The sequence below is a fragment of the Neolamprologus brichardi genome, chromosome 1, assembly GCF_056152115.1.
Source record: "Neolamprologus brichardi isolate AB-2024 chromosome 1, ASM5615211v1, whole genome shotgun sequence".
Taxonomy (NCBI): Eukaryota; Metazoa; Chordata; class Actinopteri; order Cichliformes; family Cichlidae; genus Neolamprologus; species Neolamprologus brichardi.
In genome coordinates, this window is record NC_142104.1 from 28,796,819 (window position 1) to 28,811,656 (window position 14,838).

General features: G+C 39.7%; 1 protein-coding gene across 1 annotated transcript in view; it reads left to right on the forward strand.

Moving 5' to 3' along the window:
• Positions 1-9,679: 9,679 nt before the first annotated feature.
• itga11a (integrin, alpha 11a) overlaps positions 9,680-14,838 on the forward strand; it is a 50,727-nt gene continuing 45,568 nt past the window's right edge. The window contains exon 1 of the mRNA XM_006793862.3: positions 9,680-9,804. Coding sequence (XP_006793925.1) covers positions 9,756-9,804 — 49 coding nt within the window. The 5' untranslated portion in view covers positions 9,680-9,755. The remainder of the gene's footprint in view (positions 9,805-14,838) is intronic.

Sequence of the window (14,838 nt, forward strand, 5' to 3'; positions counted from 1 at the left end):
TTCTGCTTTGACATGTTGACTGTAGGGTCAAGATTTGGTGTAAACAATATGAGAGTGTACGCACCTTCTGATGGCTGCTTCCAGTGTCACAAAGCTCAAATCATCCCAAACTGCTTTGCTGCTTGTGATAATGACTTGACTGTACTCAAATGGCCTCCACCAGAGCTCAAACCAGACCTGCTGCAACTGTGTGATGCTATCATGTCAACATGCACCAGAATCTCTGACCAGTGTTTTCAGATTCGTGCCAAGAAGTGTGCCCAATACAATACTAGTAGATTGTAGCGAGTTATAGTTTTATATATCAGTATCCCACTTATTCAAACATTAGTAATATTTTCATAGAGTGGAGAGAACCCCTGGGATCGGTTCAAGAAGCATGAAAACCAGATTAAGAACCCACCATTTAGTTTTGATCTCTGTTTTAAATTAAATGCTTATAGCTGCCAAACCAAAATGGCAGCATTGTGCTTATACTGTTGACACAATACACAAAACAAAACTAAGAAAAACATGAATCTACAACACTGTGTATTTAGCCACTTAGTATTGCGTTTCAGGATGTAAATACATCAGTCTCAGTCACTCATCAACAATTAAGGCATTCTAAAGGCAAAAGGTGGCCCAACCTGGTACTTATAAGGTGTACCTAAGTAAGTGCCCACTGAGTCTGTATATAGAGAACTGCAAAACATGAACATATATGAGATGTTTAAGCCACTAAACTAAAACTAACTACTCATGAATATATGACGTGGATATGGTTTGAGCCATTTAGATTCTTGTATCTCAGAGACTTTATCTTATGTTTCTACCTGAATCAGGCACAATTTAATATAAGATAATATTTTCTTTCTTTTTAAAAAAAATCTCTGGGTAAGCAATAAAATTGCACGTCAAAAATGTCTGCAGATTTTTTATAAACACAATGTATAGCACAACGTTTAACTGAATTATAGCCTTTTTACGACAGACACCTTGAGCAATATCAAATTAAACTCTTCTTTAAAAAGTACAAACATAGTTTGGGAAACAGAATCTGTCTTCTCATGAGCAAAGAAACTGCCAAGTGTGGTCAAATAATAAACAGAAGGTTCAGTCTCTCATTGGAACAGTAGCTGCCAGGGTGTAAAACAACAGAAAATAACATCACACATAGACTTTCCCCTTTGGAAACGCTATGCCACAAGATGTGTTGCATTAACCGTTAATGTGTTGTCATAAGGATTGCATTGAAAATTTCTGTGAGAAGGGCTTAACTTGGTGTTTGAGTGGTAGACCTGCAACAGATAATTGCACATAAGCTTCGTGAAACCTAATAATTACAAGCAGAAAATTGTAGACAGTCTGGTTTTCCATCGAGATCCAAGAGGAGAAAAAAAAAAGTCTGGTTCGATTTTTCCATCTGTCTCACAATGAACGTAAATCTTAACACAATGAAACAGGAGCGTGTGTTCTCTCATGAAGAAGACATGATGAAGGCAGAAATTTATGTTGAGCCACGAGACAGAATGACCTCAGTTTTGAGTTGCTTGATTGGGTATAGGAATGCGGTGACCCTAATATATCCCTTATATGTCTGTCCTGGGAAGTAATACTACCAGAATGTGAATTGCATGAGAGAGAGTGAAAATTATATGCCTCCGACTACTGTATTGTATCCATATTAGGACTCAAGACGGGGGAAAAAGTTCTCACTTACGTACACTACAGCACACGCGTCCGTGCAAGTATTTTCATATGGGCTTTGTGTTTAAGCTGGGTGTTGAGAGACATGGCTTTGCCCTGAATCAGGACGTGTGAGCTTTGCAGTGTTCCATTGTCGTCCATCTTGTGGCGTGTGGCTTTAGTTTCCACATTAGTCTATTTCCCACTATTGCTACTGGCACAACTCAACCTGCACAAAGCTCCGCCAGAGATCTGGAAAAGTTAGCATGACTCACTCAAGCTCAGACAGTAACATTTACTTCTCTCATTCGTTGGATGTAGCTCTTTAATACGTTCATCTATAAAGGGGTTTTCCATTGGTATTCGAGTACTAATGAGATTGTATCAGTTACCTAATAATGGGAGTATGCTGTCAAGCGTCTTTCAAAAGTCAGGAGAGAACTTGATATGGACGAAAAAGCATTTCTTTTATTCCTGTGATACACTAATCAAATTTTGATTTGGACCTCCTTGGTGGCCAAATCACAGAAATGCTGAGCAAGGTCATGAGATGGAAACTGATGTATTTGCATCCCAAAACACAATATTAAGTGTCTAAAAACACAGTGCTGTAGATTCATAAATGTTTTTCTTAGTTTTATTTATTGTGTTGTGTCATGAGCACAATGCTGCCATTTTGGTTTTGGCAGCCACAAGCTTTTAATGTGAAACAGTGATCAAAACTAAACAGCAGATTCTTAATTTGGTTTTTATGCTTTTTGAACCGATCCTAGAAGTTCACTTCTCTCTATGAAAATATTCATGTTGTTTGAATTAGTGACCTCTTTTACCTTCAGAGCTGCTTTAATCCTTCATCGCTTGGATCCAACAAGGTGCTTAAATTATTCCTCGGGGATTTTGGTTCTTACTGACATGATAACATCACACAGCTGCTGCGTAATTGTTGGCTGCCAGTCCAGATGTAAATCACCTGTTCCACTTCATCCCAAAGGTGCTCTACTGGATTGCGATCTGGTGGCTGTGGAGGCCATGTGACTGCAGTGAACTCGCTGTCACTGTCACTGATAAGCCAATATGAACTATGAATGTGTTGTGCGTTCAGAGAAGCTCATCTGCATACCTTGGCTATTATTAATTTGTTATTTGAGTCACTGTTGCCTCCCTATTAACTCAAAGTTTAACTCAGTTTAAACTTCAGCAGGTTGTGAATTTCTGATATGTGATTGACTGATTAAATATTTCCATGGACCACATGTACCTAACAAAGTATCTGGTAAGTTTATATAAAAACAGCCTATCTAGGTCTAGCGAATTCAAGCTTGAAAAATTCTCCAATTGAATAGCAGTGAGTGAGGAAACAAATGCTCCGTGAAGTACACGGTTAGCGCATAGTTATTAACTTTTTGAGATAGGACGTTCATCAAGACTTGGGTCTGATTGGAGACATTGACAAAAGGAATTGTGCCTGTCTGTTTGTGCAAGACTCTTGCACATGATAACAGCTTTCGTTCAGTGTAACACATCTTGGGAGACGTGTCAGGAGTGATTAGGCAACAAAAATGAACAATGCCAGTACAAAACATTTAGTCAGGTGCGAGCCCAGTTAAGCTACCCCCAAATTGACAGAAACTCAGCATGCAAATCTGTGTTTCTGAGTTGCCGTTCTCAAAGATGCCACAGTGCACATAATGATATGTGGGATTCATTATATCTTTTCCAGTACTGAGCTTTGGGAAGATGGTTTTTGAAACCCTACATCTTAAACCAGTTTACATCCAGGATAAACTGTTTATTCTAAATGTCATCTCTAGAAAACATCCACAGCACATATATGGAGCAAAAAAAGTAAATATTTTTACATTTTAACACATACATGCACACACACACATGCACGCACACACACACACACACACACAGCATGCATGTGCATAAGATAGATCCTTGCAATGTATATTTACTCACACCACAGTATGGCCTTGGTTAAATGTGAAGTACACACATCATTTTCCTACAAATCATCTTAAGCCACAGGTTTCAAGACACTTTGGACAATATAGCCTCAAAGATCTGTTTTGAAGCAGGTTGCTAACATTTGAACTGATTACACTTCCTGAGCATAACAAGAAATCGAACACATGCGTCATGCATTGAGTTGAATGCTTTACAGTTGAAATTGTTGGTAATAAAATTTAGAATTTCACATCCATTATCAAACATTTTGATGAAGGTTTATCAAAATTTGGCAAATAAGAAAATGACAATAAGATGTTGTCTTTTGTCTGAAAAGTGTCTGTGTCAATATGACAGCATTTAAAAATGTAAAGATATAGACTTTAGGTTATTTTAATTAACATCTCCATTTTAACGTTGTGAAAAGTACCAAGTGACTTAAATTACCAATAGTTTGCAGTAGAGCAATCTTATATTGAGCCTCAGCGTTAGTGCTGAAAATATTTAAGCTCTGCAGGACGCACAGATTTGTGTTTTTTATGGGGTCTGTTGAAACAGAGACCTCCTTTATTCAGTCATTACTAGATTGGATATCCAGAAATTGAATTTCTTAAATTCAATGTCTTGTTTCTATAGCAGCTTTTCCCTTTGACCACAACTCTACAGCATCATTTAATGCTTAACACAGGGGTGTCGGACTCCAGGCCTCGAGGGCCGGTGTCCTGCAGGTTTTAGATCTCACCCTGGGTCAACACACCTGAATAAAATGATTAGCTCATTACCAGGCCTCTGCAGAACTTCAAGAAATGTTGAGGAGGTCATTTAGCAATTTAAATTAGCTGTGTTGGATCAAGGACACATCTAAAACCTGCAGGACACCGGCCCTCGAGGCCTGGAGTTCGACACAGATCAATACAAAAATGCTACAGATCCACATTTAATGGCTTCAATAGAAAATGAATATTAAAATGATTAATAATTTGTTTGAATGAAAATAGGATGCATTTTTAAAAAAATGTTTCAATATAACGCTTTACTGCCATTTATTCAGGGTGAAAAATAAACAAGTGTAAATACCTTCAAATTGCCTTTAATGTACACATGGTGAATCTATTCTTCATTTAATTAAAAGTAAATAATTAAGTGTGAAAAGTGTTGAGTCTTGTTTGGTTCCTGTATGCTACACCACATATTATTTGGCAGAGTGGCTCTTCCGAAACATTTTTCCAGGTTAATGGTTTATCCAGAGCTACTCGCTGGATCTGTGCAGCGATCTCTCCCTGCTGTCCCTGTAGCCGATGATCTGGCCCGAAAACCAGCTGCTGGAGCAGCAACATGTTTAAAAAAGGTCCTTAGAGGAGTTTGAGTGTGGGCTGTATTGCATTCATTGTTTTATCTTGCTCCTGACTTACTTGGCCATGATTTATGGAAAGTAACATCCCTGTGGACAGTAACTCTCAGTACATACAGGTGATTGTTTCAAGAGTGATTTCCAAGAAATGCCTCAGGCCTCAACAGACTTCTGAGAACAGTGACTGCATAAAGAACTTCCGCTGTCGTTAGTGGGCCGAAATTCACGCCCAAATCTGAGAATCTGGACATGTTTCATCTTTTTGATTCACTTAAACACTCACTTGCATTGTCTTTTTCCGTCAGATCTCATGTACTTTGGAAAATCATCCGCAGAGACAGAGAGACAGAAATAAAAAAAGAAGCCAAGGAGTTAGATATGGTTTTTTTTTTTTTTTAGTTCTGTCAGCGTTAATCTGGTTAAAATGACGTTAACGCCATAACCGCATTAACGCGGCAAATCTCCCTTAGCGAGTTAGCACGGATCGCCCTGTGCGTGGAGCTGCACGGCGTCAGCACGGTTAGCTCAGTAATGCGTTAGCGCCATCCAGCCCCACTCCGCGATAACTCGCTAAGGGAGATTTGCCGCGTTAATGCGGTTATGGCGTTACCGTCATTTTAACCAGATTAACGCTGACAGCACTAGTTTGGTTTTTTTTATTTCACAATAAGACTCACTGGGTCTTTAAGTTGTTGGGTTGTTGAACTTACTATGGGTGATGACACCTATAGTAAGTTCAGATGCTGGGAAGATTATGTTGACTTTAACTGACTTGATTGGGTGTTTTTTCTGCCACCCTGTGGTCAAACATCTGTTAATGCGGCTTTAAAGTGCTGCCAGTGAAAACTATAATGTCCAAATCTGTCAAAAATCCCTCTCCGGGGTTTTTCTGGTCAGTAATGAAAATAAAATCCAGAAATCATATTTGAAGATGTTTGTGGGAACAGTCATATTTGAATTGGGCTAACCTAGAAAAATCTCTCTCAATCATCTCTGACCTCGGCCGCTGAATACTTAACTGAACCGCTGATGTCACAGACAGAATCAGTTGAAAGAAGGCCCCAGAAGCCAACCTTGGAGGTCTCGAATTTGACAACATTATGATAGGTGATACATGCTGGGTATCCGCACGAGGCACGCACCCAACCTGAACCTTGAGAATGGTTGGCTCTTTAAGTCTCATCCCATAGGACTTGTTCCATTATAGCCTGAGGAGCCAGCCATATATCACACACAAGCAGATAATCCAGGGGTGATTGAGGTAATTGCTTGCAGTTGTGGTGGGGTGCCCTGAAAAGGTGAGGTAAGTGCAGCTTCTGTTCAATATTGATTTCAGGCTGCACTTCACAGCAGGACTCTGTGTGGCATATGTGGTAAAAAGAATAGGGTTTTCAAACCTAATTTTTCCCACTCTGTTAAGTTCACGTCTGCTCCTCCTAACCCTAACACTCCCCTACAGACAGGGAGTTAAATATCCTCATGGCAGCTTTGGTAAGCAGTAAAACATGCTCGCAACCCCCTGGACTTGAAACACTGACAAAATAAGTCCAAGTCCTTAAACGCCACTGGCACACAGCCTCCATTCAGAGCACCAATAATTGCAGGTTCCTCTCTCTATCATTTGTCTTACAAGCTGACAGTGGGAGATTCTTGAGCTATGAGTTTTACCCACAATACTGAATAAAACAATTCATGTTATGAAACTTTTTATGCTTTTTTTTTATGTTACATTGACTGCCAAACCTCTGTACAATTTTAATTTTACCACCAATATGGAAAGTGTTTCATTTCTATGATGGAGGAGGAATTTGTACTTTTATTTTGGTAGTCTGCATGAAGAATTTACTGCATGCTCACAACGTAAGCTGCTGTAACCCGTTTGTCCTTTAAAACAGTACAATCCCAGCAGGAAGCACAATCGCATGTCAGTGTAGGTTTGAGTAAAAGTCCACACTATCAAATCCAGACATGTGGACTATGTGGACCATGGAATATCACTTACCTTCACTCACCTAGTCTTGGTGTAATTTTAAGATGTATATCAGCAATGCTATACGGACACACATCCACACAGGCAGTGCCACAGTAGGCAAGGGCTTAATTTCCTGACTTCAAAGAAGCAAGGCAGCCAGCAGCCTACTGAAAAGAAGTGATGAAGGAGGAATAAGTCCAATGAGCTTTTAAGCACCCTTAATGAAAGCAAGTCTTGATTCTTTTTTATTTTTTAAAGCTTTGGTTAAAGCGGTTTTGAGCGCACTCGCTGGCTTGATTTGTGAGAACTGTGGCTGCTCTGTGTTGAAAAGGAAAGGGACTGTGATTGCAAACTAAGAGGAGGTGTCTGTTAGAATCATAGATGTGCGTTTCCCAGATTTTTAAATAGACAGCCGCTCGCAGGATACGTGTCGAATCTAGAAATATAAACAAGTCAGCTTGGATTAATCCCATGGTGAGTTTGTCCAGGATTTCACAGTCTCACATGGACCATTTGACTTTTGAAGATAGTGCATGCGTTGTGCTGGAAAGATATACAGAACAGCTGTTGCCTTTGCTAAGAGTTTTATTTTACTTTTTTTATTTATATGTTACTCTCGGTAAAACTGTTATTCTGTAAGTGTAAATTCTAACATGTTTTAGTTAACTTTATGCAATGAAGTGAAACATTTTTTTTCTTTGTACCCACACACAGTGGCCAAATTGGTCGCCTTCAAGTTGTTGGTGGTGAGGCCAAAAGCAGTAACCATGGACCACAGCTCCAACAGCATTAAGACCAGATTGCTAACCTTTTATCTAATGCACCACAGGATATTGTTCACTAGTAGGGCAAGAACTGAAGCGGGAGACAATCAGCTTGTTAATGGTAGTAAAAGAGAGCCTAGCTCAAAGGTGAAGCTATTGAATTAGTTGTTTCTAACCTGATCTATAGGCTGCCATTAAAAAAAGTAAAAGTGCAATTTTATTTATATAGCACCTTTCAGGATAAAAATCACAAAGTGCTTCACAGAAGCTAAAACATAAAATAAAAATCAACCAAAAGCAAAAGATGAGTTTTTAGCTGTTTTTTAAAAGCGACCACTGAGTCCACAGATCTCAAAGGGAGAGAGTTCCACTGTCTGGGGGCCACAGCTACAAAAGCTCTGTTGCCTTTTGTTTTCAGCCTCGTGCGTTAGACAACCAGCAAGCCCTGATCACATGACCTCAGGGACCTGCTGGAAATGTATGGATGTAAAAGTTCACTGATATATGTTGGTGCTTGTCCATGCAGAGCTCTGAAAGTCAATTTCAAAACCTTAAAGTGGATTCTGAATTTAATAGGGAGCCAGTGCAGCTGAATCAGCAGGGGTGTGACATGGGAGTACTTGAAGGACTTGGTCAGAAGCTTTGCAGCGGCGTTCTGAACAAATTGCAACTTGCAAGCTGCATTTAGTGAGAGGAAAAATTACACTGTGGATGTAAGGAGCAAATATGAGCTTCCTCCAAAGGTCATCTGGTCCCACAAACAGCTCAGAGTAGAGCTGGCTCATTTTGGGCTTCTGGGCACCTGTCTAGAAAGCCTCCTGGACACCCGCTAAATGAGGTGTTTTGAGCACTGAAGAAACCCCTTGCTGGATCAGATTTATTTTAACAAGTAAAATGTGTCTGTAGCAGCAACTTTATTGCCTAATTGCTCGCAATCTGAACTGACTGTGCTTTGACTACAAGCTCGTGGCTCGGAGTTGGAAAGCTTCCACCTTGTCAATCCAGGAGCCTCAAAAGGTAACACTTGGGAAAGTTTGCTAGCAACACTACTTAGATATGTTTAAGAAAATAAAATCTTTGGGTTTGGGTTATAATAAAATCTCTCCTCTATTTTCTGGGTCACCAGGGTCATGTGCACTGTTCCACTTTATGTAGGATGGGTTGCCAGAAAACACCAGAAGGAAATGAAGAATATATATAACAAATTTACCACATATTGATGAGCTTACATTTGTAAATAAAAACAGTTTGGACCTGGCAGAAACTACGTCCCCTTTATTTAGAATACAGTTTAGCTGTGTGGAAACATAAACTCTTCGGGGCTCGACATGGAAATCTACCAGGTGACCACAGAGTGATTTCAGGAAAGCTAATGTACACAAAATCTGCCTTACTGCATAAATTAGATCAGTCTACATTCTACATTTGAACATGGTTCAAGTGAGAGCACATGAGGAAACATACCAACCCCGCAATTTCTTGCCACTGTTAATATACTTGTCAGTTTGTGGTTGTGCCATGATGATAGCATTTGTGCTGTCGAGTCTGAAAGAAGCGCATTTAGTCTTGTATTGAGAAAAAGAAAGGTGGTGGTGCTGCTGATTTACGCTATTTCCAAAGAATCTTTTGGAAATCAAGTTAACTCTAAAAATATGACCGGTTATTGTTTTTTTTTTATATGTTCGGAAACTAGATGTGTGTATCTCCTTTTCACCTTAACACCTCAAATCTCCAAATGTATGCTATCATAAAAACCCGCATTCAAAAGTCCTCTACTGAAAACTCGAGTTAAATCATTTCAAAAGCGTTTGTCAGGCCAAATTGAGCTGAATGAGTTTGTGAGAGACGGAGAATCCCTGCCCTGCTGTTTGTGTACCTCCTTCTTCTTCGACAGTCCCCTCCTACTTCCCCGAGATATAGGCAGCACTTTAACTCCGAGTCAATCAGAGTGGGATCTTTAACCGTGCGTGCCTCAGCCCACCACTTACACCCTCACAGCAGTCATCACTCGTACACCATCACATTGAGGCACGCTTGCACCGCAGACCATATGGAGTACTACAGCTTTCTCCTGCTTTGGATCTACAGCCAGCAGCTGGGTGAGTGAAAGGTGTTTATTGTTGTAACTATATATGTGTGCTTGTATCAGACTAATATGTGGATCTAACCGCTTTTCCTCATGTAGCTTTAAAATAATAGAAATACAACGCTTATTTAATCGTACTGTCTCATTTGAGCAGCGGGAAACATTTCTAAAATAAAGAGGTTTTCTCTTTTTTTACTACATTAGATGACTTATTTTGTTAGTATTATGGTATTTTATTTGCAAATCTGTGTGCTTTGTACTAAAACAGCGAGATTTGAGTATCTTCAGTGGATGAAAGGCTATTTGCGCACATGAGTATCAAGAAACAGCAAGGCAAAGGTCATTTGCTTTACTGAAAGATACGCTGTCTCTTAAAGGTCCACAAAGAAGCTCTGTGTCACACTGGAAGCAGGCATGTTCTTAAAACTCATGCCATCTTTTCAGTGTCAACTTTACAGAGACTGGAGAACTGGTGGTGCTCAGCCAGAAATGTGGTCAATTACCAGTGTAATCACTTTAACAGCACCACATCCAGACAGGGTGAAAGAAACAGGATGACAGAGACGGAGTCAAATGCATCAAATGCATGTACTATTCAAAGCCAAACCTTTATTATGATTATCGTCTAAAGTAATATACAGTCCCAATGTTTAGTAAAGCTAATTAAATCAACCGCATCCTTTAAATGGCCTGTAGAAGCTTCAGTAACCGATGCGGGGCTGGAGATTTCTGTATGGTTACGTTTTGAGCTCAGTATAGTCACAATGCAGCCGCATTTCCTAAAGTTGTGTGAGGACACATTTCCATAAAATTCCGGGCAACTTGTCACTTTGGCTGTACATTATGTTTTGCCTGTTTTTTCCTCAACAGAAAGGCATTATTCACTTCTTTTCAAACTATTTGGAAGAGGAAACAAACTGGTCTTTAATTTACAAGTTTGGTAAATAATGTGAAGCTGAAGATTGGAGAAAAGGAAATGAATATTGTAAATATTTGTATCAGTTTTGGAATTCACTGGAGCAAACCTCTGGATTGATGCCACAGTAATAGAGACACTGACCTTGTAGCTGGAGTCTGCGGCAGAAGATGTGATGTAGCGGGAGATGTTTTGGACAGCAAGCAAGAGGCTGTGGATTACTGTGTGTGGCCTGACATGACTTTTGAAAGAAGATAACTTTAAATACGTCTATTTGGTTTGGATTTGATGAATAGGAAACTTCTATATATGTATAAAGGGTGTAAACATGTCCCTTAGTTTCACTCTGCCAGCAGAATATACAGTATGAACCGTTTATTTTTCTTTCTGTGTATTTGTGTGAAAAAATGATCTCATTTCAGTGCGTCCACATCCACGAAACTGTAACAGGGTTTAATGGTTTGAAGACACATCTTGCCTATAATTAACGGCTAAATAATTAGTTTCAATTGCCCTCCACAGATTTTCATTTTACTTAAGTTCCTCCTTTGTTATCAGTGGACAAGACCTATAATTCCTGCAGGCTGATACCTACTTATCAATGAAAAGCCATTTCAATCCATTATATCTGTATTTAAAAGCTGCTCATGTTTTAGTTACAGTTAGTTAATGCTATACTGACCCATAGCAATTTATGCTCCACCTTCAGCTACAGAGATTTAGTCTGAATCCCTGTTGAGCCTTTTATCAACTCAGAAGGTTAACAGCCTAGCAGTGCCCAGTTGGCTCCTGTGTGCTTGGAGCATCTGGTTTTACACATCCCATGCCTCCCACAGTATTTGCTTTGGCATAGATAACAGTGAAATAAGGCGCCAAAATCTTTGAAAGTACATTGTCAACTGTGAAGTACCATGAAGTGTATCTTTCCAGAGAAAACCATTGGATCACTGGAAATCCAGAATGCATCAATGGGAAATCATTGCATCCTGTTTCTTCTGATATTTACTTTTATGCAAAGACCCATATATGCCAAAGATATCGCTCCTGGTCATGTAACACCAGTCGGATGCTGTTTCCACACACACACACACACACACACACACACACACACACACACACACACACACACACACACACACACACACACACACATCAGAGTTGATTGTCAGGATAGATTTTTTTAAAAATCAGCGAAGAAGAGGAGACGTCACGGTGCTGTATCATGCGTGTGTGTGTGATATGAGGATGTGTCCAAGCCAGCAGTTTGCACAGTTCATCCAAACTGCTGCTCTATATCAGCGGGTCTGCGGTGGAGCTCCAGCGGCTTGGTGTTGGGCCAAAAGCAGCAGCAGACTAATGTGAGTCACACCGGCAGCCACCGGCCTGAGGTTTATTTGTCTGGGCAAAGAAACCGGTACACAGGAAACCCAGCAAGACTCTGACCTTACGTTAAAAGCTGCTAATATTACTGAGAATATTAAATTGCTTTGCCACTTTAGTGTCTTTAAATGGAAACTGGATGATCTCAGTTCTCATGCTTTTTACCCTGACACTCTCTCTCTGTTACAAGCACTGTGAGATTATTAGCTGTAACATTCCTTGCTTCATCTTCAGCCGAGATAAGGAGGATAATTGCTTGCATTGCTTATTCGCCAGATATCAGATATCAGAACAGAAACTATTCTGTTGTATTTTATAATTACCCCCCCCAAAAAAACCACCCCAAACAAACAGAAAACAAAAAAACTATAAAATGATGCAGCACCTTCTGATTTATTCTCACACGGCTCCATCCCAGTGACTTATTCTCAACCTTGTTTGCTGAATATGTTTGTTGCTATATAGAAACTTTAAAGGGGCGTTGAGGGATAGGATGAAAGAAGAGCTGGTCGTGTGCACCATTCGTACCACAGGAAATGAGCAATGTGGCACATGTGTCAATATTTACTTGAAGAGTTTGCGTGGCAGAGACGGCCTTTCACTTTAAGAGAACTTTTCATGAAGCAGAACAAACAGTCTACGGTGATGCCGATCACATTATGAGATACTTGAGGTCACTTGACTGAAAAAAAAAAAATATGAATGACTTATTCATTGTGTAGCTGGGAATCCAAGCGTAGCTGTGGTAGAAGTGTGGTCTCAGTTTATTTATTTTTTTTATGTTTATTTTTTTAAAACTGCCTTCAGTCCCCAAACTGTCAGTTTTGGCCACAGTTTACAGATGCTTGCTAGGGAACCGGGAAAGCAAATATTTAGTTTCATGTGTGTTTAGACAGCCTATTAACATGCCTAAATATTCACTATCTAAGGAATGCAGACAAATTCACATTTCTGTAGAGGGGCCATTTGTCTTCGGACTCAACATCCAGCCTCTCCTCTACATCTCAAAGCACCAGCAGAACGAAAATCTGCTCTGCTGTGTTAAGCAATGTTAAAGTGGTAATTCTGCAGTATTTATGATTTAAGAAAAATGCAATATTTTTTATAATATAGAACATCTTTATAAATTACAAGCAATTCAGTTGTTATTTAACCATTCTGACAATACTTGTGATGCTATTCTACATCTTTTTAAATTTGGAGCAGTGGCAGAATATTGTAAGATGACCACTTAAATTGATGTCTTCAAAGTGGTTTCTAACATAAAGTTTTCCCTAATTTGCTTCAATAATGAATCAGCAAACAGACTCCTGCCACACTTGCCACAGCTGTGCTGAGGCTCTGGGTGACCACACATTCTTGTATTTTGCTTCCAAATCAACACCTTTGTACTTTAAAAAAGTAATTTGAACACCTGAATACCCAACAGGTCCATCTAACATCCCAAGAAGATCTCAGAGTTTACTTTTGTTGAAAGTGATGAACAGTGAACACTTGTTGAGAGGTGTATCAAAGAAACGTACACGATGTTAGACCGGTACATATACCATGTGATCAGCTGCTGGAAATCCACATAAACAGATACATTGATGCAAGTGAAGACAAAAGATTCCATGGACCTATTTTCTCAACCATTTATCCACTTCAGGATTGGCTGGGGTGCTGGAGCCTATTCCAGCTGGCACAGGGTGAAAGTACACCCAGGACAGGTCACCAGATCACTCCAGGGCTAACACAAACAAGGCAGGCAACCATTCAAGCTCACATTTACACCTTTGGGCAATTTAGAATCACCAGTTAATGTAATTAGAGTGCAAACATTTGACAGTCAAATATTGAAAGGTTTTCATTATGGTAACATCAGATTAAAAATAGTGAATAAAACTATGTGTGTTAAGTTACAGCAGCAGCAAGTTTTCTCTCCCTCTCTTTCTCTGTGAGTCAGCTGTCTTGAATTTTGAACTGTAGTTTCTTATTGAGTAGCTTTAATTGAACATGTGTCCAGCTTTGTTGCATATTCCTTCACTTGAGTTGATCAAAGATTTCCCAGACAAAGACAAAAACGTCTCACTTGACTCAATGTGACCCCAGAGTCTCATTCATAGGGAATGAACTGTGTGTGGTGGTTTTTTGCTTGACTGTGAGAGACTTAATAAACCCTACAGTGTGAGGACAAGAGCCACAAAGTAAGAAGTACAGAGGTCTGCGGTGGTTAAAAGATGAGACTTCTGAGCTCTCAGCTCAGCGTTGCAGCTCCAGCTGTGAGAAAACACTTTAATTTTAAGGATACCTCTGTGTCTCATTAAGCACCAAGCGTGATTCAATTTCCCTCCTATGTCCCTCTCTTTAGGCGATGGTTTTTCCCTGAAACGTGACTCGGTGTAGTTTTGGATTGAGGATATCAGTAAGATGTAGTGCAAAGGTAAATGTGAGTCCTGAACTTACAGTAGCTGAAATATTAATAGAGCAAAAAAAAAAACTGAGCAGGGTCTCTTCAGTATAAAGTATAGCAGTTAGCGGAAAAGAGCTCGGCAGCAAATTGTGCAGAAGACGGATGAAGCGAGGGAGATGAATTGAGAGGAAAGCAGAGGTGCATTACAGTTACGTTTTTTCCCTTCTTTGTTGCCAAAAGTAACGTTTCGTCACCTCCACAAAGATCCTCCTCTTTCATGGAAATTTGAAGGCCAAATCTTACTGTCAGCATTAATAAAATATAATGAGTTAAGTTAGTGACATGCAAAATCTCAAAAA